This window comes from Pleurodeles waltl, chromosome 5, assembly GCF_031143425.1.
Source record: "Pleurodeles waltl isolate 20211129_DDA chromosome 5, aPleWal1.hap1.20221129, whole genome shotgun sequence".
Classification (NCBI taxonomy): domain Eukaryota; kingdom Metazoa; phylum Chordata; class Amphibia; order Caudata; family Salamandridae; genus Pleurodeles; species Pleurodeles waltl.
The window spans coordinates 37,852,241-37,876,502 of NC_090444.1; the positions used below are offsets into that span (position 1 = coordinate 37,852,241).

The 24,262-nt window shown below is 43.6% G+C and overlaps 1 protein-coding gene across 1 annotated transcript; it reads right to left on the reverse strand.

Annotated features, from left to right (window-relative positions):
- Positions 1-22,148: 22,148 nt before the first annotated feature.
- Positions 22,149-23,081, reverse strand: LOC138296962 (olfactory receptor 13D1-like). Its single transcript, XM_069236477.1, has one exon. It carries the CDS (start codon positions 23,079-23,081, stop codon positions 22,149-22,151), a length of 933 nt encoding a protein of 310 aa, XP_069092578.1.
- Between the last annotated feature and the right edge of the window lie 1,181 nt (positions 23,082-24,262).

Here is a 24,262-nt window from a genome sequence, read left to right on the forward strand (position 1 = left end):
CCCTCAAGTCTCAGGACCAAAATCACTTCACCTCTACAAGGAGGACTCCTTGTGCGACGAAATTCGATGCACAGCCTGCCAGAAACGATGCACAGCTTGCCCGGCAGTGAAAACTTTACCGCACGCCAATCTGGAATGACGAAGCCTGACTTCGCAATGAGAAGATCAACGCAGCTAAAGCTTAGCGACAGGAAATTAGCCGAACGACCCACCGGAACAACGCACAACCGAACCGGAACAATGCAACCCGATTTCCAGAGAGGAATCAACGCAACGCCTCCTGTGCGGTAGAAAATTTGACGCAACGCCCACCGAATTGACGCAGCTCCTGTGACTTTGTCCTGCCAGCACAGGAAATCCATGCATCACCCCCAGGGCGTTTGAAAACCCCGCAACCCGAAGAGGATCCATGACCGAGCACCAGAAATCGAAGTGCAGCCATCCCTGCATGAAAACTAAACAATGCATTGCCGTTTGTGGCCAGAGAAACCGACGTGCACCCTTTTGTTTCCACACATCTCCTCCTCTGCGGCTCTTTGCAGAGATTTTTCATGCGAACCAGGTACTTTGTGCTTGAAAGAGACTTTGGGGGTCATTACAACGCTGGGGGTACAAGACCGCCAGGGCTGTAATGACGGAAGCACCGCCAACAGGCTGGCGGTGCTTCCCAGGTCATTACGACCGCAGCGCTTTTTGCACCGCCGGGGCTGGCGGTTTCCTGCCACAATGGCCCCGGCAGTAGTAATCCGCCAGGGCAGCGCTGCTATCAGAGCGGCCCAAGGGATTACGAGTCCCCCTACCGCCAGCCTTTTCCTGGCAGTTTGAACCGCCAGGAAAAGGCTGGCGGTATGGGGAATCGCGGGGGCAGGGCCCCGTGCAGCTTTTCACTGCCTGCATAGCAGACATTGAAAAGCACGAACACCTCCGCCTCCATTTGGAGCCGGCTCCTGTGTTGTGGCCGAGATCCCCGCTTGGCCAGTGGGCGGAAACTAGGTTTCTGCCCGCCGGCCCAGCGGGGATCTCCAAATTGCATTGGCGGCCACCCGGCGGTCCAATCTTGCCGGGTGGCTTCAGCCGCCCGCCAAGGTCATAATGAGGGCCTTTGTTTGCTTTTAAAAGACTTAAGACACTTTATATCACTTTTCAGTGTTATCTCAACATTTACTCATTGCATCTTTGATCGTTTTGACCTGCATTTATCTGGATTAATATGATATATTTTTCTAAACACTGTGTGGTGTATTAATGTGGTGCTATAAAGTGTTATTGTATGATTTATTGCACAAATACTTTACACATTGCCTTCTAAGTTAAGCCTGACTGCTCAGTGCCAAGCTACCAGATGGTGGGCACCGGATAATTTGGATTGTGTGTGACTTACCCTAACTAGAGTGAGGGTCCTTGCTTGTACAGGAGGTAACATGACTGCCAACCAAAGACCCCATTTCTAACAATCTTCAGAACTAAAATAACTTTAGGCCTGATTTAGAGCTCGGAGTTCATGTTACTCCATCACAACAGGGGTGACAGAGCAACCCATCCACCTAGTTCTAAATCAGGCCCTTTGTGTTTTACTCCTATGTTTTCAAAGGGTCAGTAGCCACTTCTGGAAGCTGGAGCCCAGAACAACCATCCAATGGAACCCCACAAATGAAGCATATTGTCTACTAAAATGTGAATTAGTTAAACTCCTGCAAAGCTCTTGGTAAACTACAGAGCTCCACTGTTTTCAGGAAAGGGACTTACATTCATTGCATGAAGAGTGACTTGATTGAGGAAGCTGGAATTTGGAATTTATGACTGGAGATCAGAATCCATGGTCAGATGAGTGCACCACTGTTTGTTACTCTTCCTATGGTGGCAAATATTATTTTCAGTGACTCTTACACCTGAGAAGACATATAATGAGAAGTACATCTGTGTTACAATCTTTAAATGTGTTGCAATGATTCTGTCTGAGGTCATAGATACATACAATAAACTAGCTGTGCATCTTGTTGACCCTTCTCAGCATCTGGAAATGATTGTGAGCCAACAAGAGAACCTCCAGGACAATTAAAGTGTTAGGCAATCTCTTTTCATATTAATCTCTTCAGTGATAATCTCCTCTTCTTCAGTGTGCCTTCACATCAATTCACAAACATTCAACATCCATCTCACATTCCACCAGGGATGTGAGAAGCACAAACTGCATCTTACACAGAAGTATTACTACATACTTGTGGGTTGCTCCGTACTATGTATGCAGTCCCTTATATAGATGATTCCAGTGCATATGCACTCCCAAAGTACCCTTCTTGATGTTGATGTCTGATTCACTAATTCTGCCCCAGAAGAAATACTAATGTTGTTTGCCTCAGAATCCTATTGTAACCACATAAGGCCAATTAATGACAGAATGAAGACAGAATGTACTGAGTCTGTGAATTTTGCATACTGTGGGGCCTACACAAAAACTGCATTTTGCAGTGCATTTAGTAGTTCATATTGCTGATGTACTACAAAGTGATATTCACATATTTACACTTGGAGGTCTATACTCTCATATCTTTTATATGGAGTGTTTTGTGCAGGTTTACTTTTCAGTAAGTAATGTGGGAGACCATCGGGCCGGGTTTATTTAGGTTGTGTGCCTCCCTTTGCACCACGCAAGAGAGACAATGCAAAACCTAAGTGAGATTTATCAAGCTAAGCATTGCCACCTTGCGTGGCCCTGCATGGCTTGATAAATCTGGAGTAGGACAAGGCAGCGCAAGTCACAGCCTTGCATTTCTCTGCAGCTGGGAGACATTCCATGGGTGGAGCGTGAGTGTTCCCTCCCATACACCCAAGGACTTCGGTGCATTCCTAAATTTACCATTAGTGGTAGACCTGGGAAATCGTCAAAATGCTAATTCCCCCCCAGGTAAGACGTAACATGCAGATATATATTTATTTCTTCTCATGTTTCCTATTTCTATGTGTGCTGAATTCTGCAGTACACATAGAAAGAGGAAAGTGTCCCTTCTTGCCCATAAACAATCCTGCTTACAATGTAGGCACTCTTGAACGATGACATAAAGTTGCCTGTGTTTGTGCTAGGCTTCCAAAAGTGAACCAGCTCTAAGAGAAGACAGAAATGAGTCATGTAATGAAAAATACAGTGCAGTCCCGCCCTTTCCATCTAACTCAACACAGTGTAGCTCGGTGGCTGCTGTGTTATGCTGTATGAAATAATGAGCATTCCGGTCCTGAGGAGTGTTTGGAAAATGAAGGATATTTATAACGAAAGAGAAGGGGATAGGAGAGATTAATGAAGGGCTAGGAAGGCATGTGCCTCTCAAACTACACTCATAAGGTTACTACAGCCTTAGAGAGATTCAAAACAGTAGTAAATATATTTGATCTCAGAGCTGGAGTAAGTCCAGCAACACAGCTGGCCACTTACAGGTACTGCAATACCCACTCGTTGAAAATAATGGTGATAAAGACTTAAAATAAAACCCATAGGAAATAAATAGTATACCTTGAAATACTTTGTTGGTAAAAAAAACATAAAATCACAAAATATCAACAAACATTACAAAGAATGAATATAAATAACACGCACATGGAAAGCTCTAAAACATAATATTTACAATGTGGCATATCCAGACATCCAACATTAAGATTCACTAGTGTCCAATTACAACCACATAATTACACCTAGAATCAAAACAATAAAATAGAGCCATACTAGCCCTAATGGCCCAACTCTAATGGAGGAGGTGTTTGGCTACCACACATACGACTGGTTCCCTGGTTTCTGAACATAGGAGTCTAAGCGTTGGTCAGTGCTGCCTACACGGATATTGCAATTTTTCAAAGGATGGGTATAACCTGAGAAGAAGAAGAAAATGATGTGTTAGTTTCTCTTCAGCTTGCAGGCATATCTGGTACCTAAAATTTCCTTCATCATTTTGAGGTAAAACAACAAGAACAGAAGAGGTAATTTCTGGGCTTTGGATGACACTGATTCAAGACCCAGGGCTCCCAACATGGGCAGCAAGGAGGATGCTTTTGAGAAGGCTTACCAGTGTTCATAGAAAATTATTTACAACTAATCTTAGTTCGGTTGCATTTGAGCGACCCCAAATCTCAGCCTCATAGAGTGTTTTAAACTCAGCCGTCACCCTTTATGCCTTAAGGACATATGACTTTCAAGGGCTTATATGGACTGAGCATAGCTGCATCCTGGTGTGTCAGTGCTTTTTTTAACCTAAGCCGACCAGAAAATATTCCTAGATAGCAAGATTCCCAGGTTGTTAAAATTCATGACCTTTTCAAGTGGCATGCCCCCAAGAGTAATACTGCTGTTAAAAGATCTATAAGGGCTTATGGTCATACATTCAATTTTAGTGTGTTAATTACCACCCCACTAGCTTTATAAATTTCCCCAAATCTATTCACCAATGTTTGCAGCCCCCTCAAGGTTCTGGAAATTAGGAGCATATCATCAGCAAATAGGAGAAGGGGAATTTTCCAACCAGAAGATAGGGCAATGCTCCATGTTTCTCCCTTAACTGATCAAGGTGGAACAGGATCTGCCTGCTGAAAATCTTTTAAACTATATTAACGAGGCTAAGAAGTCTAAAGTGTGCAGGGTGTCACTAGATCCTTTCTTATATACAGCCACCTTCCAACTTTGAAGAATTTCCATCCTGCGTAATATAAGAGCAGATAGTGCATATATGTATTTTGACCAAGACTCAGGCCGTCATCACAAGTTTGGCGATCTTTAGGCGAGACCACCAGTGTTGCGTGTCACCTACAGATTTCTGTTTATAAACAGGCAGAAATCTGATACTCAAAATAGATGAGAGTGAGAACCCACTTCTTATTTTGTTAAATGGTATCCAAATTTGCTGAATCACAATAGTCAAACAGATGATTTGATGATGTATAGTCATTGCAAACGTTCATATAGAAAGATGCATCATAAAGTACGTGGTTTCAATACCATGATTTGCATCCGTTAATCGAGAAAAATGGCAGCTGTATGCCGGGATCGCATCTTAGGTTGGTGCCATCTTGGAAAACCATTGACTATTGTAATGCCTTGAGAAATCCCTAGGTGGACTCACCATAGAGGGCGAAACACGTGTCGGCTGTATTTGTTTTGGAATAATTGAATAACTGATTCAATATTAAGGACAGTCTGCATAGCGGTGCGACATTGGCAGTGGAACTACCAACATCCACGACCCTCCGGACGACCACCTCGACGTGGCTACTGTGCAGCCCAGACAGGTAGGTGGACCAACCGGAAGAGCGGTGTGTGTGTGGTAGGTGCACAGGAAAAAGCATGCAAGTGAGTGGGAGTGCATGTCTGTTTGTGTGCGGTTGGGTGAGGCTCTCTGTATGCATGCATGCGGTTGGGTGGGGGTGTTTTGGAAGTATTTGTTCAGTCGGGTGGGGTGTGTGTCAGGAAGTGTGTGGGCAACTGGGGGTGTGTGTCAGGAAATGTATGGGCGAGTGTGTGGACATGCAGAGATGCATGTGCCGGCGACAGGAAAGGGGGTTTCTGTCATCAGGTGCATTATGGCCAGGGTTTTCCTGGCGAACGCCAAGAAAAACCTGGTAGTTTCCTGCCTTCTAATATCTTAGACATGCCGCCGGCATGGAGTAGCTCACCACCGGTGGTGCCAGTCAGACCACACCAGAGGGATTGGTGGTGCTATGATGATTTGGTTTCGGACAAACTGCCGCACTTAGTGAGGCGGTCTTTACTGCCGGGACTGCAGTGGTAAGACTGCCACAGTGAGTGTGGCGGTCTTCAGATCGCCACATTCGTGATGAGGGCCCCAATGTTGAAAAGAAATAAGTCCCCCTCCACCCTATACAGGATGTTATTAATGGATACACAGCCCCTTGGATCGCCTTAGGACTCACTGGCTACAAAAGAAGCAAACGCAGGATTGGGAATCAAAGGCAACATTCTGTCTGGGGGCTTGTTCAGGCTTTGCGCTGTGGGGGCAGTTGGCAGCCTGTTTCAATTGACTTAAACCCACACTCCTGTCCATATCTCTATTTTGTTCATGGATCAGGGCCAAATAAGAGGGGGCACATCATTTGTGACGGATGTATGTGTAGGAAGGGGTATTAATCCATTTATGGATCTGATCTCTGGATATAGGGAGGTTACCTGGTCCCTAAGCAATGTAATCCCCTCCTAGAGCTGTTTAATTTAAGTTCAAGCTCCAACGGGGTCCTCAAAACAAGACCTGTCATGTGTGATAGGGCTGGGGCTACCAGAGGGGAACTAACACATGATTCCTCAGTTGGTAATGTTGATGGTAAACTTGTTACAATTCCAGTTGTCACTTCCCCTGAATATGCCTCCTCATTGCATGTGGGTGATGAACTCATAAGGGTGGCAATTCTGTTAGAACATTCGGGGAGTATGCTCGCTGCCATTTTGGAGTTCACAAATAGGGGTGAGCTAGGTGAACTCTTGTACAGATGCAACTTGCTTGGCAGGGCTAATAGCAGGGTTTTTGACTTTTATTTACTGGAAAATATGGAGGCAACTTTGTTGCACATTTTGGAAAGACTGCTACCCTGATCCGTCCCCAAAAGTGACTCGACCTCAATTAAAATATCAATATCATCAAGATTAGGAGGGGAATGTGGGTTAGGCAGGGTCACAAATGTGATAAGCTTACAGTTTTTAATTTTCTTGCCTGCTAAATTATCTGCAGCTTTCCTCCTTCCTCTATCTGACCACCCATGAAGCCCTCTTATAGGAACATATAATGCAAACCACAGGGTGCTCAGTGGAAAAACTAGCCTCAGGTGTGCTGTCTGGTAATCCAGACTAAGCTGTCAAATCTGCACTTTGCACCTGCTTTACAAATACAATTAAAATCAGCAAATCATCAGTTCTTGTACACCAGTTCCAATGAAATAGACAAACAATAAGTGGCACAAACCTCATCAACACTTAACACGGACAGCTGTGGAATTGCGCTGTTCCGCATGAAGAAGACATCACGGACGGAACCCGGATAATGGATACAGACCTATGATATGTAGAGGTCTGCCAGACAAACAACTAGTACATTGATGGAATGGAAGTTCTCCTGTTACAATGGACTTGTTTATTGCCATGCAGTGGAACCAAGGCAACATGTGTACCATTATTGGGTCCGCCAACATGTGGGATGTGTGCCAAATTATAGAACTGAGCCTTCACATAGGGACATCTTCATGTTGAAGAAACCAGATGTAGCTGTCCAGGCGTTTTAACATTGCTGAGAGTCGATCCTTCACAAAAAGACTGAACATAGGCTGCAATATCCCAGCAGATAGGACCACTGTATTTTGGAAGGACCCTGTGGCAGGGAAGTGCAACACTGCAATGACTTGTATATGGGCTGTGATGCTATTTGAATGATGAATGGCAGGCATCAGATCTGGCTCCAACTTATAACAGAGATCAACAATTGTTTGCCGATTCAGATGGCAGGTCTGAACAATGTGCCTTTCTTCCATGGCCTGCAGGTGTGGCAGTGGATGGTAGACAGGAGGGTGTCTGATCCTTCCCCTCCCTGGGAACCTATGTAGGACAAATAATGAGTTTATCCATCATTCAGTTTGTCCCTTGGAACACACATTAGGCATGTCAATGACAAACTGTGACAAGGCATGTCAGAAGTTGAGGACATGATACACAGTACACATCACAGCTGTCAATGATACAGTATCAACATGTTTCCCCCTTGCTTTGCCACAAAAGTGTACACATCATCTATCTGGACAGCATGAATTTGTGCATAAAACATGCCACTTGGACTGTGACTTGATGCCCCAAGACTGGGGGGGGGGGTCTTTGCTGTGCCCCAAAGCAAGTTGCCATATGCGTCAGGCAATGTACAAACATTGTGTCTAACTCAAGGACTCATATTACAGGACAAGCCAAGCACTTAGCTTTGGTATTAACAACATTTTCGTAGTAGTGATTGATTTTTCTTAGTCATATACTGCAATTCATGCCTTTAAAATGGCGAGTCCCTGACCTACTCCACTGGAATTCATCATGGCGGTAGGCAGTTGCTACCGCAGCAGACAGAGCCATAGGCTAACATTGTTGCTAGTGGCAGCAGCAGGACAATGGCTGTGTCTTCCAGTGGTCACGGCCACATATGTGGTTGACGTGACTGCCATTTTCTGAAAATCTCTCACTTGAATCCTGACACTGCTGCCAGCAAGACATCCATGACTTTGGCTGCTGAGTAACGACTCTGGGGGCAATCATGCCATGTCCAACATGTGATAGGGCCCCTAAAACCTCAACAGAGCAGCTAGAGAAGCTAGAAGAGGAGGTTCTATCCCTGTATTGACAGCTCTATGGTGCACCAGAGGAGTAGGTAAGTCCCTTTTTCACTGTACTTCACCACATACTCCCTCCTCATAGGCTAGATTGTGCTTAAGTGTGTCAAAATGTAAACTCAAGGCCATGGAGGTGGAGTGGGTGTGGCATCAATGGGCGAGTCAAAGTTCATGCACCTGTGTTCAGTGTCAGATGTTGAGTCCTTAGACATTGGTGTGTGTGTCTGTTTTACCTTATGTTGGATGCACAATACTGTGGGAGGTGACATCACAGACATCCCCATACATCACTCAACAGTTGGATGTTGTCAATGTGGGACCACATGTACTTGCATGACAGTATGAGCTGTGTATACCTGTTGTATGTGTCAGGTGTGTGTCAAAAAAGCTATGTGTATGTTGTTGTGAGATTTCGAACCATATCTGGCCTTACTAAACTGTTATGCTGAAGGCATATCCTGACTCACTCTGCCCTTCAGGTTGCCACATACACACCACATGCCAACATGTTGTTGGCTACATGGTGGACTGTCATGCATTGAAGTGAAGAGAATGGAGCTCCATGTAGGTTCTTTCTGCTCAGCCTGCAAAGACCAGGGTCTGTCAAATGTATTTCCCGGTAGGAGTCCATTTTTAGGCTGGTTTTGAGTCTTTTTGACTATGTAATTGTGATACTATAATCTATCATGAGAACCATGCTAGGTTCTGTGAGAAAATGGAGCTTATTGAGATTCTTTCCCCGAAGAGCATGTACATGGTTTCAGTTTGGGAGACAATGATCTATGAGGCAATGATCTGTGTATAATGTGCACATCGTGAGTGTGTGACTCTGACCCCTGACAAGTCCCTTACTCCCACAGCCCTATTGACAATATCACACAGGTCATATTTCTGCTGTGCTGGTTTATTGCATAAATGATAGTTCCATAGTGCAGAGAGTGTGGTGAATCCTGGGAATGCATGATATGTGACTCATTGGTTTGGTCACATAGCAGAAAATGGACAATGCATGCCTATGCTTGTTGGATACCATCTCTGTAGGGTGAACACATATGTCCAGAAGCATGTTCAATGGCATGTGTACATGATACAGAATCCCACCCCATGAGGTGGAATGCGTATGCACTTGTCAGTCCACATGTCCACACATGTCCACAATACCCACCATGACAGTTCCTTCATTGTTAGCCATTTGTAATTTTTTAGTTTGTACTCTGGCAGTAGCCTGTAGGAACTATATGCTGGGAATCTTTCTCACAGAGTGTGAGTGTTAATGCATATGACCTAAGGAGTGTACCATTCAGAAGCCACAGATGTGTGATCTGTCTCATAGTTCTTCAGCTCTTAGTCAGATTGCTAAAGCATGTACCGTAAGATGCAAGTTGGCCTACCTAGTCAGTGGAAAGCGTGTACAGAGTGGTGGATAGGTCTGCAGAATGGAAAGTGCTTGTAGTCATGTCCGTGTACTTAGTGGCTGGTATGTGGCACACTTGGGCAGTTTGGGCAAAAACGAATGCTCATAGCGTTGTGCACTGACATGTATGTGACTCAGCCATTTTGGATGAGACTTGTGGACATAACGTTTTGCCATTTCTTTTGCATCCATGCAGGTCAACGCCCATCAGAAATAGGGGCTATGTAGACCCATTGCCAAGCAAGTGCAGACTCTGGGGGTCCATAGCTGGCGGAGCACCCAGTGCATTAGGAGGTGGGAGGATCTGAGGCACTGGGCCAGAAAGATCAAGGAGGCCCGGCTAGGGCTGCCCTCCCAATCTGGGCGGTTACCCTTCGGACCATGACCCTGCTCATGTCCTGCATTTTGGCGGGGCATTTACCTGGAGCTGGATGTGCATTTGAGGGCAGCACAGCTGCCACAAGGGAGTAAGTAGAAAGCAACTTCCTGCCTGTCCATGTGGCAAGTGATTGAGTGGGGTACTGAATGCTCTCCCTGACAATTAGGGATGGGCTGTGTGTCACACAGTAGATGGAAAACTGTGTTGATATGTAATGTGGATAAAACTGGTCTACCTTGCCTTCTGAACCTTGGATCTGTTACACACCTGGGGATGAATCCTCATACAACTTTCTCTGAATGGACCACAAATATCTGTGTGCAGTGATCTTTCATGTACTTTTTGTTGTTATAGTGGGTGTAATTTTGGACCCACCGATCACTTCTCCTGAAAGTCACAGACAGAAGGTAAGTGGGTTATGGATCACTGTCATGTGTCTGGCCATATGTGTATGTAAGTAACTTCCACCCAGAAGCAACGTTTCTCAATTGCATGATGTGTGCTGGTGCCTCACTTCAGTCTGTGATGTGTTTGTGCCCAGCATAGATGTGACATGGCTTACATGGTTAATCGTTTGCAGATATAGCAAACTACTTTCCCTTGGTAAGTAGGGAATGTCCATTGAGTACAATTATGTTCCATGACTGTAGCCAACATTCCTTGTGTCTACGTGTCAGCATGTTTCCTTTTACCTTTAAGAAACATCCTTATTCTGCAATTTTATTGATGTTTTACCCATGTTGATGGGATGATGTCTGTATTCCCTCACATATAAACACGGAAATCTATTATTGGACTAGTACTTTTACTATGCAGATCATTTCATGCTGTGCCACAAACAGGAGTGTGTCAGCATTGTTTATTTTCTGACAGATACCTTCATTGGTCATAGTATGTCATTTGTCATGTAGCCCTGCAATAGCAATGAAGGGCATCACATTTAGGGACAGATTGCAGAACAACTCTATGTTTATCTATATCCTTGATGTGACAGCTTATGGAAAAGTGCACTGCATATGTTGAAAGATGTAGGCCCTCATTACAACCCTGGCGGTCAAAGACCACCAGGGCTGTTTTGTCGATTGCACCGCCAACAGGCTGGTGGTGAAATCTTGGGAATTACGACCACGGATGATTTAATCCTATAGGGCAGCTCTGACGAGGGGATTACGAGTCCCCCTCCCGCCAGACTTTTCATGGCGGTAGGAACGCCATGAAAAGGCTGGTGGAAATGGGAGTCGTGGGGCCCCCTGGCACAGCCCCATGAAGCTTTTCACTGTCTGCATGCAATTGCACCCGTTGCACCGCCGCAACACCGCCAGCTCCATTTGGAGCTGGCACCCATGTTGCGGCCGTCATCCCCGCTGGGCCGGCGGGTGGAAACCCGATTTCCACCCGCCGGCCCAGCGGGGATGTCGAAATGGCCACCGCAGGAGTGTGGCCGCATTGGCGGACGCATGGCGGTTACAACTTGGCGGGGCAGCAAGTTGTAATGAGGGCCTAAGTATTGTTCCCTGACTGTTGTCATGCATCATGGAGTGACTTGTTGTGATGTTGACATCACATGAATTTGGGTTCAGGCATTTATCCACAAACAGATGTGTACCACAGCATACTCAGAGGATGTCTTTGTAATTGGTGATAGACATAAGTGGTGACTATCCTGGGGCTGAGTGATTCATTGCTGTGTATTGAACCTGACGTCAATGTTGTTCCTTTCAATGACACATGTGAGGCCTATCTGAGTGACATTGATACTACCTCCTTGACTCTATTTGGACAGGTGACACTTTTTGAGTTGTACATTGTTGATATACCATGTATGTGCAAAATAGATGTATGCATAAACTTGTGTGGGAAATATGAAAAGTGACTTTACAAAGGGATTGTATTGTTGGCTACAAGTGAAGTGAGGCCTGCCGCATGTGGCACAGCTGTGAGGATAAAGAGGTCACCTAGTTGTTGTATTGTCATTGTGGTTGCAAGACTTCAGCTGCGCACTTGTAGTTGTCTAGGATCCTGATTAGCCTTTGGATAACTTTGTTAAGTCCAGATGATATGCATGCATATGGTATGGCACATGAAAGTGCCACTTTGGTGAAATATTTTGATGGAGCCTATTTGGCATAATGGTATTGGTTGTCAATCAGAGTTATGATTGAGGTGTTATCATGGACATGTTATGACCCTATTTCTCATTCTTTTTGCAGCATATGCATAGGCAGGTGAAGGAGACAAGTCACAGCCAAGTCAGGCAACATCTGGCTACGGGACCTCAGGTCAAGATACCACCTACACAAAGGGAGTCAGTGGCCTGGAGGGCAAGGGAATTGCCACAGGGCAGACGGGATCTACAGCCTCATCATCAAATTCCTCCATTGGCCAGTGGTGGCAGACCCATCAGGGACCTCTAGTACCATTATTGACCCCCATCCCCTGTTCTATCACTGCCCTATCCACCAAGTTTGCAGTGCCCGCTCACCCAAGAGGATGGGCATTACTTTTGCTGTAGATACCTCCACCCCAGCCACTGTTACCCCTGCTGCCCTGTTTTTGAAAACCATCCAGAGATTCGCAAGTCAGCTACAATAGACTAATGCATTACTGGAAGGAATTTATGGTGCAATGGCTGGCCTGCAGAAAACATTTCAGGATCTGGCCTCCACACTAATGGCAGCAAGTCACCTCCCAACTTTTTATAGCATGCTACTCCCCCATAGGGTCTCAAGGCGCTGTGGGGTAGGTCCTCAAGATTCACAAGATTCAATCAAATAGCCAGGTCTTGAGGTCCTTCCTGAATTGATACATCAATGGTGACTGCCTGAGGTGGAGAGGCAGGGTGTTCCAACATTTTGCCGCAAGGTAGGTGAAGGATCTCCCTCCCACCGAGGACTTCCTTACGTGGGGCATGGTGGCAAGTGACAGCTGGGAGGAGCAGAGAGGTCTGGCAGAGGAGTAAAAGGTGATGCAGTGGTTGAGGTAGCTGGGTCCTAGGTTGTGGAGGGCTCTGGAAGCGTGTACGAGAAGCTTGAATCCATCCTTTTTTTGACTGTGAACCAGTGGAGATCTCTCAGGTGTCTTTTGATGTGTTCTCGGCAGGGGATGTTCAGGATGAGTTTGGTGGAAGTGTTCAGGATTTGTTGTAGCTTGCTCAGGTTCTTCTTGGTGGTTCTGATATAGAGGGCATTGATCAGTACATGTGTAACAGTATTGCTGCAGTCACTCAGAATCCATTTGAAGATCTTCCAGAGGAGCCACAGGATTTGGAAAAAGGTGGGGGCAACAGAGTTTACCTGTCTTTTCATATTGAGCGCTGATTGGAGGATGGCGATGAGGTTGCGTGCATTGTGTGTAGGGGTGGGGGGCTGCCAAGTGTGGAGGGCCACCAGAAGTTATCCCAGGCTTAGGAGGAGGATCCCAGGATGAGGATCTTGGTTTTGTTGGCGTTTAGCTTGAGGCCGATCTCCTTCATCCAGGAGATGACTGCTTCCATTTTGTCTTGGAAGTTCTTCTTGGGGGTTGTGGGGTTTTTGGTCAGGGAGTTCAGAGGTCACAACCCCTTTAAACTGGTGAAAAAAATTAAAGGATTAATATCCCATCCAGATAAGTGTGCTAGAAGCTAACTTGCTTTTGTCGCCCAGACTTGGGTCCTGTGCTAACTGCACCACTAGATTCAAGCTAGCCTGGCTGATAAAGAGTAATACCCTGCAACCGTGTCCCAGGATGCTTGTTTCTGGTCCAGAAAGATCTGGCTTGGCAGTTCAGCCTAGACAGATTCGAGGGGGAACAGGGTCAAGATTGATATGCATATGGCTGGGTCCAAACTAGGGTGGCGTGGTGGGCAAATAAATGATGGATTAAATCCAAATCTTTGTGACTATGGGTGAATGTTTGCATTGTTCAGTATTCCGTCCATCATATGTTCTTTTTGCTTTTGTCACCCTAAGCGAGAATGATATGCCCAGACGTGGGTCCTGTGCTCACTGAGCCACTAGATTCAAGTTAGCCTGGGTGATGAAGAGTGATACCTTGAAACTGGTCCCAGGATGCTTGTTTCAGGTCCAGGAAGGACCTGGCTTGGCAGTTCAGGCTTGACTGTTCCCATGGGGAACAGGGTCAAGACTGATTTGCATATGGCTGGGATTAGAATCTATGGTGTTGTGGCAGGCAAAAAAGACGATGGATTTTTTGACTGAGGGTGAAAGTTTGCATTGTTCAGCATTCCGTACATTATTTGTTCTTTTTGCTTTTGAGTCTCAATGACAGCAGAGTGCACAGCACTTACCTCTGCCAATCTTCCAATACATAAAGTGCATAATGTGCATTCACTGTGAACTTTAAGGCTGGCATGCAACAGATCCCTTCAATGAGAGCATTTATCCACCTCAGACAGGTACCATCACTCCCTCAATTCAGGAAGGACCTCAGGAACTGGCTCTTCAACTGAACCCTGAGGATACCTCACAATGCCTTGAGACCCTATTGGTGAGTAGTGCAATCTACAAATGTATGATTGATTGACATTCAAATGCATTGATTATCATGTTATTTTGCACAAAGCATCTGAACTGTGTTCCTCAGAAGACGCCAAGGGGGTTAAATCATTAGTTTCTTCATTCTATCACAATAACTCCAAAGGTAAGCTAAATAAGCACACCATGCCCTATGTAGCTTTATTTAAATGTTTCCTGGGCCAGCTCTATGCCTGTCTAGATGATTTGTGTGTCTATGGAAAGGAGTGCATTTCCTTTAGAATGTATCAGCTGCCATCAGTTCTTCCATTACATAAATGGTCCTCTGATTGTTTCCCCACTTACTCAGTGGGGAGGGGCTAGGGTGGCAACTTTTAACAGCTGTGCAAAAGTGAGTCTTAATGTAAGAAGCTTGTGAGTGTGAAGAAGCCAGTGTCCAGTGTATGTGCTCTGACCCCTAAAATCTTTAATACTTGGCTAATCCCTGGTTGGCATTTATATCTCTCTTATGAGGCTATAGTACATGGTGTGAAAGCTACACCCATGGCATTGAAAGTTAATTCTCACTTCTGGACTGCAGCATCTGTTGTGCCATCCACTAGTGTTGCAAAGAAAACATGATTTCATGCTTACTAATGTAGCCTGACAAATGCAGATCATAATTGCTGCCTGACCTGTCAAATTAAATATTACATCACCTGTATGTAGACCTTGTAGCCCACAAGGTAGGGTGCATGACACTTACCAGTGACACATCTAACAATTTATCATGTTGCCATGCCCCTACAGTGACAATCCCTACAAAACAATTTTCACTGGGGAAAGGACCTGACTTTCCAATAAGAAAAACTGGAGTGAAGATTAAAATATTAATTCTAATATGTCATGGTAGGGATAAGAGAGAGAAATGGTCCAACCACTATCTTTAATATTTATTAAAATCCAATTCAAAGGTGATGTTATATTTTAGTAAATATTTAGGAAAAATAACATGTTTTCTTCCTGATGCTCCAGGAGGCTAATTTGTGTTAGCCTAACATCAGCTGCCCTGCCAGTGCTTGACCTCAAGGAGGTGTGTGTAGTGCTTTCCTCTTATTTAATTTCTAAGCACTAACATAACACAACAGAAATGCACTTCTGAGGTCAAAGAAGACTTTTATTGTTATTTTATTCTTCCCCAACCACAATGTTTATGAATGAATGACGAATTAGTAGCTTTCAAGTCCGCGTTAATCAAACAAAATATATCAGTTTGCAATATACACAGCAGGTTATATTTATAAGATATTGAATGCAAAGCAAAACAAATACTTCACCGTGTAGGAACTATTTACAGCTACATCTTTCTAAGGTCTGCAAGCTGAGACCCCTGTCAGCCGCGAGAAAGAGTGTCATCTACCCACACGGGATGCTGGCAACTGGCGCCAAGCTCCAGCACGAGGTCCGGCAGATTCGAATCTGACCCTCTGCAGCCTGTTACATTCGTTACAAAGGTGTGCCCCCTCCTCTCAGACCTGGGAAACTGAGCAAGCCTTTTGGAGACTGGCCAGGTCTCCAAGACTACTCCTGTTCCCAAGCTCAAGGGAAGAGAAACGACGCCCATGTACTCTCTCTTATCAGGTCTAGTCTACTGTGAGAGCAAAACATCTTGGTTCTCTGGTGCAAAAACACAGCTTGGAAAAATACAGAACTCCATGTTAAAGGCAATGGGCAGCTAACCTAAATATCAAATGCAATGTCATGTTAAAGGCAATAGGCAGCTAACCTAAATATCAAATGCAATGTCTAGTGTCATGTCAAAGCCAATAGGCATCTAAGCTGAATACAAAATACAATGTCTTATATCATGTCAAAGCCCATAGGCAGCTGAGCTGAATACAAAATGCAATGTATAATATCATGTCAAAGCCAAAAGGCAGCGGAGCTGAATACAAAATGCAATGTATGATATCATGTCAAAGCCAATAGGCAGAATATCTAATAGCATGTCAAAGTCAATAGGCAGCTAAACTGAATACATCATGTCAAAGCCAATAGGAATGCAATGTCAAAGCCAATAGGCGGCTAGACTGGATACAGCATGTCAAAGCCAATAGGCAGAATACAGAATGTAATGGCTAATGCAATGTCAAAGCCCATAGGCGGCTAAACTGAATACAGAAAGCAATGGCTAATGCCATGTCAAAGCCAATAGGCACAATACAGAATGTAATGACTAATGCAATGTCAAAGCCCATAGGCGGCTAAACTGAACAAAACATACCATGTGCTACTGGTGAACATTGAGCAACTAATATGCGCAGTGGTGAAACACAAAGTCATTGGTCAAAACAAAACTTTATCAAATGGCAGGACATTCCGCCCTTTGACCAATGAATTTTTGTTTCACATATCTCATATTTCAAAAAAAAAAAACATCAGCACAAAAAAAAACATTATGATCAAATCAAATTTCAATGATCAAAGCAATCCCTGTAAAGCAATAGAAGTGAATTAACACATTGATCTCATAACCTTTCACATCAGATACATCTACATAGAAAAGATGGGCAATTTTTTTGTTTTTTTTCCTTCTGAATGAGTCTCTAATTCAACAGTGTTAGCAATTTGATGTGGCATGAGTTCTACTCATGTAAAGATGCACGGTCCACTTGAAAGGTTTGCTGGAAGATAAGCAAAAGTCAGAGTTCCATACGAGAGGGGAAAAAAAAAAAACACAGCAAACAAGTTGAACTTGAACTGAAGGCGCAGTTTGCGCAAAATGGATCCATGGTGCTGGCACTTTACTCAGCCAGGTTCAGGTTGGGGATTCGGTCCCTTCCCCGACCCCACACGCACACACCGGAAGGGGGACCACACAGCGCACTCAGGGACAGTGGCGAAACGTGGTCGGATCTGCAAAAGAAACAAGTATGACTTTTCTTGCAAATAACATTTTTCATTTAAACTGCACCCTTCCTCTTTCTTTCCCTGTTTTATAATCAGCAGGACGTTTTTGGGGCCCTTTGTTATATTCTCTGCAGGTTCTGGAGGGTCACTTGGGGCTTCAGCCCACACATCAGTACTGAGGTTTTTATCTGCTGCGCCACAGCTTCCTTTTTCTTGCACTGTCAGAAGGGCTGGGGCAGACTCATTCTTTACCAAACCTCCATTCACTGCACTTTTGTCAATTTGGGCCATTCTGTCTCCAATTTGTATGAATGAATCAGATTCTTTTCTAGGTATCAGCATAATTTCGATTTTTCCTTGGTAATTTGCAGCAATCACTCTCCCTAAAACCTGATCAATTTGCCATTTCTGTTCTGGTAACTTTCCTCTCCCCAACTGCTCTGTGACTGCTTGCATGACAGATTGCTTTTGTGCATGCTGCACAGTTTTTATCAAATCTAGGGGAATGGGCATCTCTCTCATCTCTGCCCACCTGTAAGTGGCCTTTTCACATTTCTGGGGCACCCACATAGCTATCCCCACTAAGGCAGAATTCTGGGTGTACACTTCTCTCTCTGCATTTTTCTCATTAACATCTGCAAGGTAATTGAACCAGTTAGGTGCTAAAACATTATCAAAGAACCAAAAATCAGCGTAAAAATGACACATCTCACGTAGCTCTTGCTTTAAAATCTGACACACATTATACAACTCTGTTCCTTCTACGGTGCCAGAAAACAACATTTCAGTCAATGAATCATCAGTAAAACAAACATGCTTTTTATCTTCAGTGGACACGAATTCAAATGGTGCACACAATTTCATTGGTAATTCTTTTATCTGTGGTACTCTAGCCCTGTCTTGCAAGTACCAGATCCATTGTATGATTCTAGCTAGGGGCAGTATTTTCTTCCCTTGTTCTTGAATTACATGTACATAAGTATTTCCTTCTTGCACTGCGCAGAAACCTAAAGTCTGCATTATTTCATTTGCCAAATCACAAGCGCGCAGCTGCATATTATTTTTCACAGTGACCATATACAAAAGTGTTAGGATTTCACTCAAATGAGGGCTATTCTTTTTCCAAAAATCAAACAAGCTAATGAAACTCGGTGTCTCTTGCTCTAATATCTTTCGTTTTACTTGTGCATTTTGCAACGGTAACTCGTAAATCACATTCTGGTCTCTCGTCCCTGTTATCAGTTAAGGAATGCACTTTGGCTGCCAAAAACCCTGGCTCACACGGAAACTCAGTGCAGCTCGGAGCTGTCTTAACCCCCTCATTATTGGAATGGGACAAGAAAGATTCTTCATTTTTATAACTTTCAGCATTATTTTGAATTATCGTATCCTGGCTAATTTGCTCACGTAAATTCCTATTTTCATGTTCCAACTTCCTACATTTCTCCTGCATTTCTCTGTAAGCAGATAAAGGTATCCAGACCTTTCTGTCATCATTACTTCCAAAACACACTTTTTCTACATATATACAACGGGAATTATTTCTCAAAACATTATCAGGCCTTTTAGCTACACATGCATTTTCTTCTGTAATTCCCCAAACAGAAAACAATTCACAGTTTTTCTTAGCACCATCAGGCAGTTCATCAACACATGTATTCTCAGACATGGTCTGCCGTGCTACTGTGATTCTCCAAACAGAAAACAATTTCTGTAATTCTCCAAACAACAAAAAACAATTACACTTTTAAAGTGTGCACTTAGAAATCTACCAACTCGTCAAACCCCTTCTTAATCACCTCTTAATGACCGACCCCACGACTCCAGGTACCAATTGTAGTGCTTTCCTCTTATTTAATTTCTAAGCACTAACATAACACAACAGAAATGCACTTCTGAGGTCAAAGAAGACTTTTATTGTTATTTTATTCTTCCCCAACCACAATGTTTATGAATGAATGACGAATTAGTAGCTTTCAAGTCCGCGTTAATCAAACAAAATATATCAGTTTGCAATATACACAGCAGGTTATATTTATAAGATATTGAATGCAAAGCAAAACAAATACTTCACCGTGTAGGAACTATTTACAGCTACATCTTTCTAAGGTCTGCAAGCTGAGACCCCTGTCAGCCGCGAGAAAGAGTGTCATCTACCCACACGGGATGCTGGCAACTGGCGCCAAGCTCCAGCACGAGGTCCGGCAGATTCGAATCTGACCCTCTGCAGCCTGTTACATTCGTTACAAAGGTGTGCCCCCTCCTCTCAGACCTGGGAAACTGAGCAAGCCTTTTGGAGACTGGCCAGGTCTCCAAGACTACTCCTGTTCCCAAGCTCAAGGGAAGAGAAACGACGCCCATGTACTCTCTCTTATCAGGTCTAGTCTACTGTGAGAGCAAAACATATTGGTTCTCTGGTGCAAAAACACAGCTTGGAAAAATACAGAACTCCACGTTAAAGGCAATGGGCAGCTAACCTAAATATCAAATGCAATGTCATGTTAAAGGCAATAGGCAGCTAACCTAAATATCAAATGCAATGTCTAGTGTCATGTCAAAGCCAATAGGCATCTAAGCTGAATACAAAATACAATGTCTTATATCATGTCAAAGCCCATAGGCAGCTGAGCTGAATACAAAATGCAATGTATAATATCATGTCAAAGCCAAAAGGCAGCGGAGCTGAATACAAAATGCAATGTATGATATCATGTCAAAGCCAATAGGCAGAATATCTAATAGCATGTCAAAGTCAATAGGCAGCTAAACTGAATACATCATGTCAAAGCCAATAGGAATGCAATGTCAAAGCCAATAGGCGGCTAGACTGGATACAGCATGTCAAAGCCAATAGGCAGAATACAGAATGTAATGGCTAATGCAATGTCAAAGCCCATAGGCGGCTAAACTGAATACAGAAAGCAATGGCTAATGCCATGTCAAAGCCAATAGGCACAATACAGAATGTAATGACTAATGCAATGTCAAAGCCCATAGGCGGCTAAACTGAACAAAACATACCATGTGCTACTGGTGAACATTGAGCAACTAATATGCGCAGTGGTGAAACACAAAGTCATTGGTCAAAACAAAACTTTATCAAATGGCAGGACAGTGTGAAAACTGCTACCACAGCAGGGCAGTATCTTATACCTTGTGGCATGGTAGTGTGAGTATGGCTGAGTATGGAGACTTTGATGCATAGCAGCTCAGGAAGGACAGCAGGAGAGGTTTCAGGATCTTCATTAACTTGAAAAGAGACAAAACAAAGCCTACCCATTCATACTTTAGGGAAGATCAGCCTTTGTTCTTTAGGCCCAAGATATACTGTGGACTTTGAGCTTTAATTTTGTCTCGTCTGTCCCTATAAGGTTTTTATTTTTAAGTATGTTCCTTGCGTGGCTTGATTAGATCCAGCTCAGAAAATAGGCCAACACACTGAGGGCCTACTCAGTGCCATTTGTGACAGTAAGAACCTAATTTGAAAAATGATGTTGAATAGGCAAATCCACAATCAGTGGTCATAAACTACATTTAATTAGAAATTCTGTATGACTTTACAATCAGCTGGAGTTTCCATTAAACCTCACTGGTTATGATTGAACAACCTTTCTGCAAGGTCATAGATACTGATCAGGGTGATCACATTTCAAATAGGTCCCTTATGGATAGCACAAACAACTGTGGGCATGCTAGGTGAAGATGGGAACAGAAAGTAGGCCTAACAGTTTGGGTTTTGTCCATGTGAGCCAAAAAAATACCTTATTGGCCCAAACTATTATTGAGTTTTATTTTTAGTCTGTGTTGGCATTTTCTGCATGGAGCCTCATAGCTCTGATGTTGCTACACTTGTGGCATGTGACATTAGCTCTAGAATCAACTAAACATTTCCATAGGTAAGTTCCTGTGCCATCCCCTATAACCACTTTAACAAGTTACACTGTAAGTGCCTCCAGCAACTGTCCAAATAATTTGTTTTGCCCAGCATAATGTTCTAGAGTAAAAGTGCAGACACATTGTCAGTGTTTCCACCAATAGTTCAATGCATTCTTCGTCCATAGTTCTCAGGTAATCAGTGTGACCTAATGTACAGTTTAGGGCTACAGCTTCAACAGACATCCACTGGCATAGAGGAGTAAGGTTGAAAAGTAAGACACTTAGAATGGATGACCTCCCCAGCAAGCATGTTTTACCACCATCAGTTTTCACAGATATAATTGTGGGCCTCATAGAATGATGAGAAAGTAGCTGTGTTTGCCATTTCATGCTCTGCAAAAATCCATAACAGCACGTACCAGCAACAATTACAGAACAAATATTCATGAGCTCCAGAAGGAGAGCGTCACCCCAATGCCACTCCTCTACCTACGCCTGCTCCTGGAGTGATCTTTGTCGTTGGGAGGACACTGGCTTCTTAACTGGAGATTAATCCACATTTTTAGGTGTGTGTGGCACATAATACATGTTGGTAGGAATCCAACAACCATTGCCACATGTTGGCAAATCAGTGATCCAGTTGAAACTAAAAAATATTCCTCCACATTGAAAGAGGTTCAGGTAGGTAGCTGAATGCATGAAAGAATTAAATAGAACTTGCATTATTGAGTTTCATCTTTAAATCAAGCACTAATCAATTGTAAAATATTTAATGGTGAATATTTTTCCAAATAACTCTGTGCACTGCCATCTTCACATCCTTGTTTCTCAGACTGTAGATCATTGGATGCATCATTGCAGGCATCACCGTATAAAATACGGACACCATTTTTTGCTGGTTGTCAACATTTTTAGACACTGGTTTCATGTGCATGAAGATGGCTGTCCCATACGCCATAGTGACTACAATAAGGTGTGAAGCGCAAGTGGAAAATGCTTTGGATCTGCCTTCAGAGGAACGGATTCCCATTATGGTGATGACAATGCGTATGTAGGAGAAAAGAATAAAGAGGCTTGGTGTCAGCAGCACAAAAGTGCCCACAACAAAAAACATTGTCAGTGCAATAAAGGTGTCTCCACACGCCATCTTTAGGAAGGTCATGACTTCACAAAAGAAGTGGTCAATAACATTATTTCCACATAAGGGCAACTTTAATGCAAACACGGTAATTAGAAGGGCCATCACGCTGCCAATAAGCCAGCAAACAGCCATCAATACTACACAAACAAGTGAATTTATTATGCTTGTGTAACGCAAGGGGAAGGAGATGGCAATGTAGCGATCATATGCCATGACTGCGAGGACCATGGATTCTGTGCATCCCACAAGCAGGTGAGAGTACATTTGAACTGCACATCTGGAGAAGCTCATAATCTTGGAAATGATGAGTTGGTTCAGAAGGTTAGGGACAATCACTGATGAGTAGCAGATGTCAATGAAAGAGAGATTAGCAAGGAAGAAGTACATTGGAGTATGAAGGCGTGGATCACGGACACAGACTGTGATCAGGAAAAGGTTTCCCATGATAGTGACCAAGTATATCACTAAGAATAACATGAAGAGAACAACTTGTATATTGGGGTCCTCAGACAGTCCCAGCAGCAGGAACTCTGTTACTGAGCTCCCGTTCCACTTCTCCATTATACCCCAATGACATTGTCTGCAACAACAAATAAAAAAAATATATAAGTACAAATTTCACAAATGTAGGAAGCTAATGCAGAATATGAATAATGAAACAATAGGGAGCAAATACGTTTGTATGCAACTGACCTGCACCTCCTTCAATGCCAGAAGATCTTCAAGTACTTTCAATCTTTTGGCATCCACATGTGAAGTGCAAAGGTGGCTTGATTTAAGTACATTGTTTATTGTTTGTGGCAGATGCTTTCCTCTGAGAAAGAATATGTATTTGTCAGAAAGAAAGTGTTAAGCAGAATGGAAAAGCCTGACTGCCCACCATGTACAGCACTGGAAAAGGCAATCCACAACAGTCTTCAACACTGGTTCACCAGGAGGCATCTGTGTCCGCCAGAACAACCTATCGAAAATAATTTGTGACATTTTCCAGATTAACCTGAATGTTTGTGGCCGGAGTTGCACATTTTGCACCACTTTGTAAACCCTTGTGCCACATTATACTTGTACCAGGCATAATATATGCAAGGTGGCGTTCTGGTGCTACGGGCGCTGAAAAAATGGTGGAAAGAAATTTAAGAGATTTCTTTGCGTCATTTGTATTGCCATTTTTAACACCTGCTAAGAGCAGGAATTAAAGGGAGGCTCCCATTGTCTTCAATGGGCTTCTGGGTGCTTTGCAGGATTAGCGTCAACATTTTTGATGCTGATCCTGTAAACTGCTGGACTTCTGTAAAACATTATGATGCTAGTACCCCTGACTGTCGCCATGATGCACAGCATTTTAAATACGGCGCACACATGGTGGCGTTTGCAGGGCTCTAAGGGCCATAAGAACAGTGGGGCTGCACTAGGTGCAGCGCCACTTTTAAAGAATCTGCCCCTAAATATATTATATCCAGTTGTACAAAAGATACAATCACCCTGACCAAAGTACAATCTGTAAATCAAACCTCAAGGCTCCTGGTCATTTCCGAAAAGAAATGGTGTTACATATAAGTTCAAGCACTGATTTGGGTAATCCATTTCAAACAATTTATGTCATGATTGTGGTTATGTGAAGACTTTTTTGACAGCATTTCTTTGTGCAGATGACCAGGAGGCTTTTGAGTTGGTTGATGCTTTGGTATCTGGTGATAACACATTTTGTGCATTTGGATGTAATCTATTTATTTAATTTATTA